This window comes from Poecilia formosa, unplaced genomic scaffold, assembly GCF_000485575.1.
Source record: "Poecilia formosa unplaced genomic scaffold, Poecilia_formosa-5.1.2 Scaffold201, whole genome shotgun sequence".
NCBI lineage: Eukaryota > Metazoa > Chordata > Actinopteri > Cyprinodontiformes > Poeciliidae > Poecilia > Poecilia formosa.
In genome coordinates this window covers 23,803-39,460 of record NW_006800140.1, presented here as the reverse complement: position 1 = coordinate 39,460, position 15,658 = coordinate 23,803, and the positions used below count along the sequence as shown (strand labels likewise).

The 15,658-nt window shown below is 37.5% G+C and overlaps 2 protein-coding genes across 3 annotated transcripts in view; one reads left to right on the top strand and one right to left on the bottom strand.

Annotated features, from left to right (window-relative positions):
• Nucleotides 1-460: 460 nt before the first annotated feature.
• Nucleotides 461-6,528, top strand: prdx3 (peroxiredoxin 3). Its single transcript, XM_007566903.2, has 7 exons — nt 461-551; nt 1,331-1,442; nt 2,078-2,219; nt 2,359-2,494; nt 2,577-2,680; nt 3,833-3,998; nt 5,749-6,528. Exons 1-7 carry the CDS (start codon nt 516-518, stop codon nt 5,797-5,799), a joined length of 747 nt encoding a protein of 248 aa, XP_007566965.1. The 5' UTR covers nt 461-515; the 3' UTR covers nt 5,800-6,528.
• The window catches only part of tm9sf3 (transmembrane 9 superfamily member 3), a 13,997-nt gene continuing 4,340 nt past the window's right edge, over nt 6,002-15,658 (bottom strand). For both annotated transcript variants that reach the window (XM_016679078.1, XM_007566904.2), the window contains exons 4-15: nt 14,738-14,898; nt 13,156-13,233; nt 12,308-12,439; nt 12,040-12,206; nt 11,391-11,485; nt 11,188-11,318; nt 10,296-10,435; nt 9,414-9,482; nt 9,188-9,334; nt 8,586-8,669; nt 8,414-8,490; nt 6,002-7,428 (exon numbers count right to left, since the gene is read on the bottom strand). In XM_016679078.1, coding sequence (XP_016534564.1) covers nt 7,361-7,428; nt 8,414-8,490; nt 8,586-8,669; nt 9,188-9,334; nt 9,414-9,482; nt 10,296-10,435; nt 11,188-11,318; nt 11,391-11,485; nt 12,040-12,206; nt 12,308-12,439; nt 13,156-13,233; nt 14,738-14,898 — 1,349 coding nt within the window. In that variant the 3' untranslated portion in view covers nt 6,002-7,360. The remainder of the gene's footprint in view (nt 7,429-8,413; nt 8,491-8,585; nt 8,670-9,187; nt 9,335-9,413; nt 9,483-10,295; nt 10,436-11,187; nt 11,319-11,390; nt 11,486-12,039; nt 12,207-12,307; nt 12,440-13,155; nt 13,234-14,737; nt 14,899-15,658) is intronic.

The following is a 15,658-nucleotide window of genomic DNA, read 5'->3' as shown; positions in this document are numbered from 1 at the left end:
ACACACTCCAGTTCAATACATCAATAAGTTGTTAGATAATTAGGTAAAATTGATATAATTTAAATAAAACTGGATAAATGCTACATCTATTAGTTAAATTAAGACATTCAAACATTTAAATTATTTATTAGATATATAATAAAACGAGAACATAATGGTAAATCCACATTTGTTTATTTCACAGTCCTGTTTGACAGTAAGTCACGAATTAATTTAATATCCATCATAGTCGGTGGTAAAAATATGATTAATCCTGACTTCAACATATACGCCCCTCTCAATATGGCGTCGACGTTGACGTACGAAGTTCTGAAGAGCACCTGAAGGCAACATGACCGACAGACGCCCTTATTTTATTCTTCGGGAAATACTTATTTCGTGTTAAATCCTTTACTGCAATATAATTTTTCAAAGTGTAACAAAAAATATTTATTTATTTTATTTTACTGATTTTAACGACTGATTTGTGTCCCGCACGTGGCTAAAACCTCCCTCCGGTTGTGACATAATCCAACATGGCGGCCACCGTTGGCAGACTGTTCAGGACCTCTGTGAGTTAAACTCTTAATTTCTGTCAGCTTAGGCTGTTTGTTCGCTCTGTTTACCCCAGTTTGCAGCTCAGGAAGCAGGAATAAACTCATGTCAGAAGAAGTTTTTAATTAATTTGTTCAGAAACGGGTTAATGTGCTGCGTATATATCCAAATTTGACACCGTGTTTCCAACCTCTGGTTCGCGGGCGCTCCATGCAAACATTTAAAAAAAAAAAACGTGTTCAAAATTTATTTGTTAATTATTTGTAAATGTGCGCTATAATTATGTATTTTGGCTAAATCTTTGAAACAGTTGCGTGACTTCATTTGAGCAGCGATTGAAATAGTTTTCAAATGATGCCAAGATCAAAATGAAGGTTAAAAACAAGGTCAAAAACAGTGGTTATTTATATTACTGCATAAGATATTTGGCACAGGTTTTCCATTTGTTAAAATATTGCAACAAAGTCGATAAAATGAAGACATTTTGTCCCTCAATTTACATTGAAAGTCATGAAAAGTTGTTACCCAAAATCACAAAAAATCATAGTTGTGTTTTCTGTTTTTGTATATGTTACCATAAAAATGGCAAATGCTCTTACTGCCTTATAATTAAGCTAAGAAGTAAAAAAAAACCTAAGAAAGAAGTAAATAGTTGGCAGCTGGCAGCTGGCAGTGTAAATCCGTGGTAATCTGATTGACTTTTTTTCTTGTTCATTAAATGCATCCAAACTAAGAACCTTTTTTGTTCCAGTTCTTCAGTAATTTGTATTTTTAAGTATTTCTTATTATCTTGTAGGTTCAGGTTGCAGCTGGAGGGCTGAAAGTTGCAGCTGCTTGCCAGCATGGAGTTGGCGGCGCTGCCAGGGTCCTTTCTGCTCCTGTTCTCCAGAAATCCTTTTTCTCCACCGGTACGTATCGCATCACTAACAACGTCCAGGAGTCGATATTATTCTTTCTACTGCTGATGATCATTAATCAGGTTAATTGTTTTAGTCCTACAGATGAGATTAAACCAGAACTGTTTGCCACCTTGCCACCACCGTCAGGCACGGTGGTGGCAAGGTGATGATTTGGGATCGTTTTGCAACTGTTTTTCTTATTTTAACTTTTAAAGCAGGAATTTACAACCGAATGGTAAATAAACAACTAGAGGATTTAATAATTTTACATCATTTAGCTCATTATTTCTCAACTGTGAAACTACAGATTAAATTGTATTTTTCTTCCTGTAAAGTTTATTTTATTTTTCAATCTTCTAAAACAAAAAAAATAACAGAAGCAAAATTGTTTTAATTTAAAATAAATAAATATTAAAGAATATTTATTAGAATTTACTAACTGTGTAAGATTTAATTTTCTCTGCTTCAAAAAGATTTAGCAAATTAAAATTTTTAGTGTAGTCTCTTTTCATATGAAACAGTTGCTGATTTCAGGCATAACGCTCCGTTTACAGACCAGCCTCTTGTGTAAAGGAGACCAGAGAGAGCTGCTGGCCGGATCTCCAGATAACAGAGTAAGAATCGTTTGACGTTTTGTTTATCAGGCTCCTCCAGATGGGCGGCCGCCGTCACTCAGCCGGCGCCCGGCTTTAAGGCCACGGCTGTCCACAACGGGGAGTTCAAGGACCTGAGTCTGGCGGACTTCAAGGGAAAATACCTCGTCCTTTTCTTCTACCCTCTGGACTTGTGAGTATTTGTGAAAAAATAAATAAACTGGGATTTAAGATGTGAAGATGCAGAAATGGAGAGAACTGAAACAGTTTGTTGTTACTGGCATTGGACTAAAGCGAAACCTTTTTAATTCCTGCGTTTTTGCTGTTTTCAGTACGTTCGTGTGTCCGACGGAGATCATCTCGTTCAGCGACAAGGCCAAGGAGTTTCACGACGTCAACTGTGAGGTGGTGGGCGTCTCTGTGGATTCTCACTTCACCCACCTGGCCTGGATCAACACGCCACGAAAGGTGCAAATGACTCTGGATACGCAGAGACTGCAGCGCATATGTAGATGAATATGTGTGTTAGTAGCTTTTATTGCCGTTCCAGGCTGGAGGTTTAGGAAACATCCACATCCCTCTGCTGTCGGACCTCAACAAGCAGATCTCCAGAGACTACGGGGTTCTGCTGGACGGCCCGGGAATCGCACTGAGGTGGGCTCACTGTATCAGGAGTTATACCTGTTAACATCTATAGCTTGTTTTATTTTCATATTCAAAGCCCTTAAATGGTTTCTTACAAGCAGAAACGTCAACATATTTTGTGTGAGCCAAACTGTGAAGAGGAAGTAAAATTATATGTGGATTTCCATATAAAAACACCCACAAATAAAGTCCAGCCTTCTTCAGAGGTGATTTGGTTTGTAAATAGTCCAGTTGTGAGTAATTTAATCTCAGTACAAGTCCAGATGTTCAGTGAACATTAGAGAACAAACTGGATCATGAGTTTAAATCAGAGTATAAAACAAAATAAAACAAAACAAAATCCCCAGTTTTTAACATCTGTTTCGTCAATCCGGTTCAAATTCAGAAGGACTTTATTCAGCCAAAAGGGAAAATAAATCAACAATTAATGAACTAATTAATTGATGAACATCAGCTTCAGTTTGTGCAAAAGCAAACAACTTGATTTTGGTTCCATCTTCTTCTGAATGAAGTGTTTAAATGTAAACAAAGAAAAAAAAATGTTTTTTTCAAATTGTAACCAATTTGGGGTTTTTATCTAGTGACTTTTTCTCTGTTTCTTTTCTTAAAATGAAATGACAGAAAAGTTTCAAAAACTTTTTATTTCAATCATTACAGTGTAGTATTAGAACCAGAGTGTGAATTGTTTAATACAAGAATAGTCATAATAATTAATATGAGAATAACATTAGAATAAAGTCATGATATTAAGTGAATAAACTTGTAATACTACTTTATTGTTGAAATGCTTTTTCTGAATTTTTTTTCTGTGGCCTTAATACTCGTTATAAATACAAGATGTTTGGTCCTGGGTCGGCTGTAATCACTTTAAACTAAACTAGAAATTTAATGGTGGAAATTAAAATCCAGATTTTCCAAAAATTACATTTTCAAAAACAGTAAATTTGAGGTTAAATTATGGAAATGGGCCTGATATTGATGAGGGCACTCTGGAAGAAACCGTCGCTGTGGCACCGACTCGAAAGTTAAAGTCTAGACTGTTCGTGTCCAGCATGTGTGGGGTCTGCAGAGTTGTTGTGTTGGTCTAAAATACATTGAGATATGTGGTAAATACCTCTCTTGCCCAGAGAAACATCCGATAATCTTGTTACATTGTTTTAGGGGCTTATTCATCATCGATCCAAACGGGGTGGTGAAGCACATGAGCGTCAACGACCTGCCAGTGGGTCGGAGCGTAGAGGAGACGCTGCGCCTGGTCAAGGCCTTCCAGTTCGTCGAGACGCACGGAGAGGTTTGTCCAGCCAGCTGGACGCCGAAGTCCCCCACAGTGAGTATCTCTGGGGAAACTGCAGATCCCTACAGCACCTAAACATCCCTGATGCTGTCCGCAGGGGGATACGGCAGGCCGTTTTAACATAAAATCAGTTTCACCACACTTACAAACAGATATTCAAAATTGGCTTATGAGTACAAGTATTAGAAAGTTAAGATATCTCTAATTATGTTCTGACTTGTGTAAATGACAAATTTGCCTTTGAGTTGTTTAGTCAATGAAGTTCTGAAATGCTTTTTGAAGATGCACCATTTTCAGCTTGGAAATGGGTCGACAGCGACTCTCTTAGCTTTTCAAAGCCGGTTTGATGCATTTTGTTCGTCGGAAGTGAATAAGCAGAAATTTTTTGCAGATTTCTAAAATGGTATTCAAGTTCTACATTGTGGCATTTTCTGACAATTATGTGCAGAAATTGAACAGCTCCGTAACGACACAGGGGGCTCATGCAGTTCTTAATTCAGATTTCTAAAAATGTAATTTTGATGAGTCACATTTACATCCACGTTATTTTATGTTGTAATTATGGAAATGACAAATCCAGTAATTTGAGTTATAATTATTATTCTTACTAGACAGAATGTTAGTGCGGCGAGCTTAAATTCAGATTCCTGTAAGTCAAAATGCCTTTTTAGATATCCAGAATGTAATTACTAGTAGTGAGACGAAAGTGATTTTATGTTAAAATGGCCTGCCATTTTCCCTCCTCTTTTGGATTAGATTAGTTTGGAGTTGAGGTCAAAGGTCGATCAGCCTGCTTCATGTTTGGATGGAGACTAAAAGCTGTTTGACTAACTAAGCTCATTACTTTACCTGAGCAAAGGTTACAGATCTGCTGCAGTGACCTTCATGTTGGCCCCCTGCTGGAAGGAGCTAACAGTTAAATTAGGAGTCCTGCTGGGATTTTTTTATTTTTTGCAATCAAAATCCCTGATTTTTGTGGTGCTATTTTACAAATATGTTCAAGAAATTTTGCAATATTTTTTCCCATTAAACAGTTTCCAAATTCTACATATAGCAGAAAAAGGACACAAGCAGATTTTATTCCTTGAGGAACGTAAATGGCTCAATTTACATAATTTTCACAGAAGATAACTTTATCAAGTGAGGCAGCAGGTTTCTAGTAGAAACACTGCCACCTGCTGGTGGGAGCTCATGGAGCATCGCTGTAAAGTTATACAGTGAAAAAAATTAACAGCAAAAATTGGATTTAACGTGTCAGAGAAGAAAAATGTAGGCGTTAATTTTTCAGTCATATTTTCACCATCTTATTTATCTATTTATAAATATCAGAGTTCCAAGCTAAATCTCTTATTCACAAAATATATTTAGTTCCCAAATAAATATTTAGCTTATATTTAATTGAAAACTAAATGTTTAATTTTCAAACTAAACATTTTGCTCAGATCTAAATATTTAGCAAGTAAGCTAATTATTATCTTCATTGACACTCAATATTTTGACCATTTGTGTAAAAGTCAATTATGCATTAGCGTTTAAAAAAAAGCAGCTATTTTTATGTGAATTTCAACAAATTGTTGGTAAAAGAACACATTTATCTTTTACCAACAGTAAAAGAACAATTTTACTGGTTAGTTTTTTATAGTAAAAATTTTAAATTGTTATTTAAACTGAACTGCTTTGCAACAAGAAGGTCCTGGGTTTGAATCCCCAGCTGGATTTTGTTTCTGCTCTTATCAAGTGTTCGGTGAGAGCAGCATAATGTCTAACTCTCGTTCCTTTTCAGATCAAACCAACCCCTGAAGGATCGAAGGAGTACTTTGAGAAAGTCAACTAACCGTTCCCACCGCCGTCAGGTGAAAATCACAGAAAATAAAAAGCTTCTTAGTTTACCGATTTAATCTGTTCGACAAACTCCTGGCTTTGATTCGTCTGGACCCGTTTGTGTTTCTGTTTATCGACTCGCATCTCTACTGTATGAAGATAATAAAAATCACACTGAGTAACCCCTGTACATAAACATGTTTATTTTCTTTTTACAGCAAGTTAATATGCAGGTTCAAAATGTCTGACATTGGTACACAACATGAAGTGCCAAAAATCAACCAAAGTGGGAGAGAACTGGAAATTAGAAAAAAGGCATTTGCCACTTCTCATACAAGTAGGGTACATACTGTATTTACACAAAGTAGGGAGAAACACTCTGCAGCACAGTGTGGTGATGAAAACATCTAGTTTTAGGTGTACATAAACTTTACTTTGTACAGTAGCAGAAACGAAGCGCCGCCTCGTTCCTGCAGATAGACGGTGTTTTTCTTTTTAGCTTACCGAAAGACGTGGGGCCTCTTTAAAGCTTTGAAATCCAAATAAAAAACATCCCCCAAAAGAAGAAAAGTGGGTCAAAATGTGGCTTCAGGAGTTTGAAACAGAAAAAAATGGAGGCAGAATTTGATGAAGGTGGTTAAATGTGGAAAAAACTTCATGCAGTTTCAGGCAAGCTGTAACAGCGCCCACCCCAAGCACCGTACTAAGAGAAAAACAAATCAATGCAACTAAAGGATTCATTAAAAAAAAAACACCCTGTAGTAAAACTGTACAACGAAAATACATTTGGGATCTACATCTAAAGGTACATTATTAAGGTTATATACACGCCACCCCATCCATATATTATCTTTACATGTAGACTTCATTCAACCCAAACATTTAGAAAACAAGACTAACTTGGAGATGGGATCACATCAAACGGCCATTAAAAACAAACAGAAAAAGAAAATCAGTTCTTCCTGCACCTCAGCTGCTGATCCGTTCCTGTCCAGTTCAGAAACCCGACAGCTGGTCAGAACCTCACCGACTGGATGGACTGCTTCTGGAGAATTAAGCCACCAAACGGAGGGTGGCGGCGCGTTTTTGTTGTTTTCAGTGAAAGTAAAAGAACAAACTACGGTACGGCGGAGAGACGACGACACTTCGAGTGACTTCCAGGAATACAAAATAGAAACGAACCCGGCTCCCGTATAATCCGACGCAACAGAACCAAGGCTTTCCGAACGCTCCGGCCTCTTCACTGAAGAGAGCTACGCTACTCCGTCAACGTGTCGTCTCGTTTGGGACTGGCTCGGGGGGAAAAGAGAGAAAAGTCGGCTTTAAACATTCAACCCCCCCAACCTTTTCCTAAAGCAACTGATTAAAAAATACATCTCCTCCAGACTTCTCTCTCTTAAAGTCACGGTGTTGAAATTTATTCAGAAAAAAAAAAAAAAAAAAAAACACAATGTTGAACAAAGTGAGATTCTCACAATCTCTCTGCAAGAGGGAAAGGAATAAATGACTTGTGCCTGCCGTCTTCCAGAACACGAAGGTGGATCAGTCAAATCCCCGTGTTGCTGCTACGCTGCTTAGTCGATTTTCACGTTTGTGTAGATCTTCCTCACGAAGGCACTTGTTCCCATGTAGCCGACGGCGCCTGGAAACAGATTGAATGAAGCGGGTCAGTTCTGCAGAGGAGCTCTAGGAAATGTCTGAGCAGCAGTCGGACCGGAGAGCCCAGAAGGCAAAAAAAAAAAAACACCTGATTGACAAACACTTTTTGAAACAGGGGTTGTGTGGAGTATGTCTGAGTAGGCATTAGGCAGAGATATTTAAAACGTTTGAGGGCCAAAATCAAACGAGCAGAAGAAGAGTTTGTTCTGAATGTATGGAGTACAGACTAAAACAGTGACGACCCTCCCCCACTTGTTGCTGCATACTGCTGGTCAGCTGGCTAAATGCAGGCTTCTTGAGATTTCCCTTACTCATGAGAAAAATTTACCATTTCAAAAACAGTTGTGCAGCAACTAAGGCTGAAACAATCTGATTAATTTCAATGAATCGATTATTGAAATCAACTAATTTAGTAATAAATTGCTAACCAGAGTGCACCAACTGAAAACAGTTTTGAAAAAATAAAATACAATCAGAGCAATAATTAAAGCAAAACTGTACAAAAATATACACATTTTGCATTTAAGGTGAAAAAAAAATCTTACTGAGTGTAAAAATGTTTTTACCAAAACTCCTCATGTTGCAGTTTTAGCTTCACCCGGTTCAAATTGTGCACAAAAAATCCATTGAGCTCCTTTTGCTATCCAATTATTAGTTGGATAAACACAAAAATAACCAGAAACTGTACTAATTAAAAAGAGAATTAAAAAATGGAATGAGTTTTTTTTGCATCTTTTAATGTATTTTTACCATAAACTCAGCAGAATGTGCCACTTTTTATCTGGTTAACCATCAGAAAAATGGATTTCTGAAATAACTCTTAGCTGGTGGTAATTTATCACTTAGAAATTTAACAAGGAAGCAGATAAAGTCCTAATTAGAAGCTGCATGTTCTCAACTTTAAATCAGAGTACCCATGTTTCTTCAGTTTGTGACATTTTGGTGTTTAAATCAGAGCAGAAACTCACCACACATGATTCCCAGAGCAGTGCTGAACACGGCCATGTACCCAAAGTAGAAGGACGTTTGAAATAACCCATACATCCTGAAAAGCACAAGAAAACATTTTAGAATCAAAGAACATACTTTTAATTTCATTTCAGTTTTCTATCAAATATTAGAAATACAGCCATCACTCACTTAGTTTTGAAGAAATAGTAGTAAAAGGAGTACATGTAAACATAAACCGCAGTAGATGCAGCAGAGAGGAAGCTCGTCCACTGCCTGGAGAAACATCAAACAAACATTTACTCACATTTACTTGAGTTACTCTGGAAATATTTTTACTACGCTGCACTTTTTACTTTCACTCGAGTAATTTTATAATGAAGTATCTCTGCTCTGCTCTTGAGTAAAATTTCTTCATTTTCATGTTTTAACCGAAAATTCACCAGACACAAACACACACCTGCAGTTTTTGTTAGAGTTTCATAAGTCTCTTATTGAAAATAAATAATTTGGAAACATTTTCTTTTTGCCTGATTTTATTACTTATATGAATTATTGTCATTTTGGTCCTTAAAATACCAAAATTTTCACTTAACTTTATATTTTGGTCCATCTGACGAAGTTTAAGTGGTTGATGTTTTGATCAGTTGATTAGACTTTTTACCAAATACTTTTTTACTATTGAGTAAAATTTCTGGATTCTCTGTACATTTTTGGTTACTCTGCCACCTCTGTAGCATAAACACATCAACTAGAGAATAAAACCCTGATGTGTGTTTAAAACAAACGCTCACCATCTGTAATCCTCGGCGTTGAGCAGGAAGTATGTGCACACGATGGTGACGCACACCGTGACGATGCAGAGGATCACCAGGACCAGCATCATGAAGCCGTACACGTAGTAGATTTTGTAGGCCCAAAAGGAGGTGAAGATGAAGTACCTGACAGGAGAGGAGAGGAGAGAGCGTGTCGTTGCGGCGTCTAACGGAGAACCGGATCATTTCCTCAGGAAACACTTACATTTCTATGAAAATGGAGCCGAAGGGCAGGATTCCCCCGAGGCACACGATGACAGCCGGCTCCATGAACCTGAGGCAGGACGAGATTCAACACAATCAGAGCGTTTATATTTCCCTTCAGGGAGACTAAACATGTTTTCTAAACATGTTTTATTACTTAAAGAAGGACAAGTCTGGCGTTTTTTTTCTATTTTACAGCCGATGTTTCCATGAAAAGCAGCAGTTTGTCCTCAGAGTCGGCGGGTCAGACTTACAGAACGGAAACAACTTCAGGTGTTTCAGCAGCAAACACACAGATTCAATCAAAAGGTAAAATATAACAACAAAAATAACAATACAAGACTGTATAAGTGAGGGCAGATTTACAGCAAAAGAAAAAATCCTGTGCAAAAATACTCAAATGTGCAACTGTAAAGATTGTGCAAACAATAGCAGGGATTTGTTGGTTATAAAGTCTAGGGCTGAAACAATAATCAATTATTGAAATAAATGTCAACTAATTTAATAATCAATCAATTGATAACTGTATTGTGCAGAGTACAGACTAAAAAAAGGCCATTTGACAGAGATACAACATTCAGAGCATTAATTAGGTCAAAACTTAACAAAATCTTTTCATTTTGCAAATGAGAAAATATTTAAAACCTTCTTTTTCTTTTCTCAAGTGGCTGTTCAATAATGAGGAGTTATTTTCTTAAAACAAGCTCCTATATTTTGCTGAAAAGTTACCTGTAAGTTAGTTTTGTTTTATTCCAAGTGTGACAAGATATTTACACTAAAGTCTAGGCAGAAATACTTGGTAAGATTTTTGTGTTTTGTCCATCTGTACATTTAATTTGCAGTAATGTATGTGCTGCTCCCTGCTGTAAAATCATCCACCCACCATTTCTTCTCGGGGATCGGCCGCGGCACGGCGTTCACTCTGCAGGGGAAGTTGGGCTGACCAGACAGGTTTCGCCCCAAAATGGTTCCCACGAGGTTCAGAGGCAGAATGACGAAGAAACAGATGCAGCAGACAGCAACCTGGAGCGGAAAGAGAAAATATATTTCTGTTTACATCTGCTGTGTTTTCATATCCCCCCGACTGTCGGATCAATCAACACAAATGATCAGCAGATGGACTGATTAGTGACAAATTTACTTTTCCCCATTGATCTCGAATGAAACAGCAGAAAAGGCTTCGTTATGAAATGTAGTTTATGACTGGATAAAACCACGTAGAGTAAACGGAGCAAACTGAATGTGTGAATCGTTTCTGGTGATTTCATGGAGGCTTCAGCTGCACAAGAACATAAATACATGGAGAATGAAGCGTTATCCAGCCGCATATTGGTCAGAGATGTGACCTTAATTTCATTTGGTGGTATCAGAGTAAAGGAGGCTAAAGACACATTTTTATGTTGAATTTATGATGTTTCATGCATTTTCTTTTGTTCTAACACATAAAATTCCTCTAAAATACATTCAGGTTTATGTTTAATGTCAAACAGAGGCTGTGAATGCTGACTGAGCAGCAAGCCAAGCCTTCAAGCAGCTGTTTCTAGTTAAGAACATCGTTGTTGTTGATGAATTGTTGTTGTCCTGTGAAATGCGTTTATTTCAGTTGAACTCTTTAGTTTAATCCGTTTCCTGGTTGTCCAGCAGATTCATTGCTTCTGCTGCTTCCACCAAACGTTTTATTCTCAGCGCTCTAATCGGGTCGCAGCAGACTGCCGACACCGCAAGCTGTTGACTCAGATTCCTTCTGCGTGTTGCAATGTGAAGCAACGACTCACCATGGTCCCGAAGGGGATGGCTCTGGAGGCATGGTAGTAGATGGCGATGAAGTTGATGAAGAAGGCCGTCCCGCACACCATGGCTGGGATCATGAAGGCCCCGATGAACATCTGCTTGATCCATCGCCTGCCTGCAGTGACAGATTCAAACCTTTTTAAAGGGTTTTTCTTTTTAATAGGTTATGATTTGGAAGCTTTATTACCTCCTTGTTTTGCATACAAACTTCCACCGAAGTAGCCGTTGACAGGGGAGGTTGCAGCGTAAACAAAAATGGCTGTGCTCAGCATGGAGCCCCTCCTGCAGAAAACACAGAAGATTTGAGTTCAGACCGGTGGACAGTTTCCTCTAAAGTTTTATTCCACATAAAATGTATTTGAGTTTTTTGATTGTTTTTTTCTGTTAGCACCCCTCATAAATAGCAACACATTCTGTCAAATTTCAAAAGTATGTTTCTGGGCTGCAAAACCCATAAAATGCAATCGATAATGGAAACTTTTGGGACGTAACTGCAGCGGCTGGGGAAAAAAAAAACACAATTACAAAAAAAAGATGGTATAAAGACAACAAATAGGTTGACTATGTTGGTCAAACATAAAAATAAACTGCAGGAAACCGTTTTCCAAATGGCTCAGAAAGTGCTGTTAGGAATAATGTAAAATAAATAACGCAACATGTCAAGCATAGAATTAGACTGAATGGATCTTCCCTACTGGACCAGGAGCTTTATCATCGATACCCAATGTAGAATTTTTCTCACTTTTGGATTGGTGCATTTCTAGTATTTATTTAATTTACCATGGAAAATGGAAATTAAGTAAAAACAACACAATGTTCAGAGTTCAGATACTCACTCTGTGTATAAATCCTCCACCATTGCAACAATGATGACGATGAAGGAGACAGAGAAGATCTGGCAGCCGGAGCCGATGAGCGAGGAGAAGATGAGCGGATGGCTGGACGGCCTGAAGACGTCGCCGTGCACCTGCTTCCAGCCATACTCATCCCCCAGATCCCTGTCCTGTCGACACACGGCGACAGGAAGCAGAGCGGAGCAGCTTCAGCGACGAAGAGGCATTTAAAACCAGCATGATGAAACCAAAGTTCCCGCGGGTCGCTCACCATGTCGTCCATTTCTTCCTCTTTGCTGTATCTGGCGTAATCCTTCCTCAGGGTTCTCATTAGGATCATGGACACCAGACCCACCAGGAATATGACCATCATGAAGGAGTTAAAGATGGAGAACCAGTGAATCTAACGGCAGGAAAAAAAAGGTTAAATAAATATAATGATAGTTCATTGTATCTCCAGACACCCAGTGACACTACAAGAAAAACACTGTACAAGACGTTCAGTAGAAACGAAAAGAAACAGGAGATGAGAATGAGAAGGGAAACTTGATTTGATTTGCTTTGGGTAGGCCTGTTCTAATAACAAATTTTATAAACTGTCCCAGAAGTTACAGCAATAAACTATAATATTTTTGTTTTGAAACTATTTTCAAGTAACATAATGGCACAATAATGCAAGTAAACCCAGGGCAGATTTAAGACTTATATCATCCAGTTTTTTGTATAAAGAGAAACAAAACAAACAATCATGCCAAAGCTTTAAATAAAATCTGTAAATGACTGGAAGTCAGTGAATCTGCTGTAAAACTGGGGTGATTTGAGAAAATGTGGAGGATTTAGTCTGAATCATCTGAAGTTCCCAAAGAGAGAGTTACAGAAATGAAACGGGGAAATGACAAACACTGTGGATCAGGATGAAGCAGAACATGAGCAAAGAGAAGGACAGAGACAGAAGAGGAAGAACATATGAATAGATAAAAACTTAAACTCCTCTAAAGCAGGAAAAAAACGTTTTTGCTTCTGAGAAATCCTTAAAAAAAAAAGAAGCAGCAGTTTTATTTGCACTTCCTGAACAGCAGCATCCATCCCAGCATGAAACCTGAGGAGCGTTTCTCTCACCCGGTGCTGAAAGAAGGACGGGTCCAGGTACTTGTCAAACCTGTCCTCAAACTTCACATCCGACTTCTTCCATTTCACCTGGGTGGGAACAAACGTGCAGGATTTGAGGTCAAATCCCGTAACCCACGGTAACCGTGGACACGCCCCACTTCCTGCCTCTTTTCCCTTAGCAGCTAATCAGAAAGCGATTCAAACATTTTATTGTTGTCAATCTGATCATATTTAATAATTTATTTGTAAAACCACTGGCATCAGCATTCTATGTACCGGCAGTACATTGTGTTGTTTTAAGTCTCCCCACAAGTTTCCAAGTTCAGTTTATTAAGTCAATCAGTAAAATGTAATCAGGACTGCTCAGTCTGTGGGATTCTCAAAAGAGGAAAAAGTGCAAATGATTCACAGTGAATTTCTGGTTTTTTAGACTAGTCAGTAAAACATTAAAAAAAAACTTTTTAAAACTGTAAAAAGTGGTTACTTGTCAGCTTCTTATACTTATTTTTTCTTGGAAACATGTAAAGCTTTTAACATTTTTTGTAGGGATTTAATGATATGAAAATTCTGGCCAATAGGTATTAATATTGCTGTTCTGGTCGATAACCGATATCATATATATATTATATTTCACTACTGTTGACACATTTAAAAAAAAAAAGAAGATGAAAATAAATGCTGGATTAATATCGGCCCAGTTTTGTTTATCAGAAGATACTGATGTTATATCTCTAATTATAAGTGAAAAAAATGATCAACAATATTGTGTCTCAGAAGAGATGGGAAGTGCTTAACATTTTAGATTCACAGCAAACAGGCTTCATCCATTTCCTGGACTTTTTCTGCGATCTACAGAGTTAGGGCAAGAATAACTGTTTTGTTTTAAATACGAAAGTAAATTTGTAAAAACAAACAATTACAAGTCCAGTAGAAGACTTTGTATTTATTTTGATTCAAATAATTTAAAAAGACTTTTAGTGTTTTATGTTAACGTTTTATTGCAGTTGATTGGATTTTTTAAAGTTGTATTGAAAATCTCTGCCACATAGCATTTTTTTTTTTTTTGCATATTTTTAAAAAGTCATTATAATGTCTTTAAATACACATTCATGCACTCGAGTCAATGAGAAAAAAATCAGAAGTTCTGCTTTTTATGCAAAACAACAGTTTGTTCATGGCAGTGGCTTTGCCATGTCATCACCTTTGTATTCAAATGTATAACATAAAAACATATATATGTTGTTAAAAGTGGCAAATGTTAGACAAACTAATCTTCACTTCAAGTATCCTGATGATTAGTCTGACTGCAAGTATATTTCAAGTATATTTAATTATGTCAAAACATTTAATAGATTGGAATTTAATCATTCATTTGCCTAACCCTAACCATCTGAACTTTTTAATCCAATTGTTAAAAACGGGGAGATTCATAGCTTAGTTCAGTTCTGGTGAACTCAGTGCGGTGTCGTCTCATAAGCTGAATATATTTCACAGAACAAATAAACGTATTTGCATTTCCCAGAGTCTAATGAAATCACAAAACGGAAGCCTAACATTTGCATACTATGTACAAAGAGCTCTCAGTACTCACAGAATAGGACATGGCGATTCTGGTGTTTGGCATGAGCTTCACTTTGCCTTCGCTTGTCAGGTTTACGTCAACGATCCTGTTGCCGTTGTAGCCAATCTCCAGCTTTTTGTACGTCCAGAGGTAATGTTCTTCCCCGTTTTCGTCCGCCTCGCCGACGATGCCTTAAAGAAAACGAGATGGATGGAGTCACTGATCTGACGGAGGCAAAAGTGCTGATAGGGACTCAAGTCTGAACGCAGCACTGCTAGTCAGGACGTGCAAACCAAAATAAGGGGAAGCTTGTTGCATTGCGTGTCACTTGGGTTGCCACAACTATCTATAGTCCATCTATAATGAAGGTCAACTATAATAAACGCATCAATGTCCTCTATAAACTATGTGACTTTATTTAAGCTGCTGAATGAACTCTGAATTCGTCTGTTTCCTCTGATTAAACTTTGATAGATTTAAGAGAATTTGATTAACTCTTCGCCTGCATTGTTCATGTGCAGTTAACCAAATTTATTCCATTTCTGTTTTCATAACGTTTCATTTTGCAAGTTTCAGTCTCCATTAAAACCAAGCGAAGAGTTTAACAGGAACACATCCTGTTCCCTTTGGACTTGAAGGGTGAATCTGGATGTTTATTTTCTACTTCAATATTATAATTAAGCACTTATCTGTAAACATAAATAATAAAAGGGTTATTTTAATAATTGTTATAGGAGAGGTGGGATGATTTACTTAGAGAAACAGGACAAACTACTATGCATGCAATGAAACCTAAGGGTAATTTATAGAGGTGACATAAAGGTAAAGTTTTATCACAATATTGGCACTATTGTAATAACAATAAAAAATTATTAAACTATCAATTAGCCCCACAAACAAATACCACTCTTGATAGAAAATGGATGCATTTGCAGGCTTCTTTAGGACACC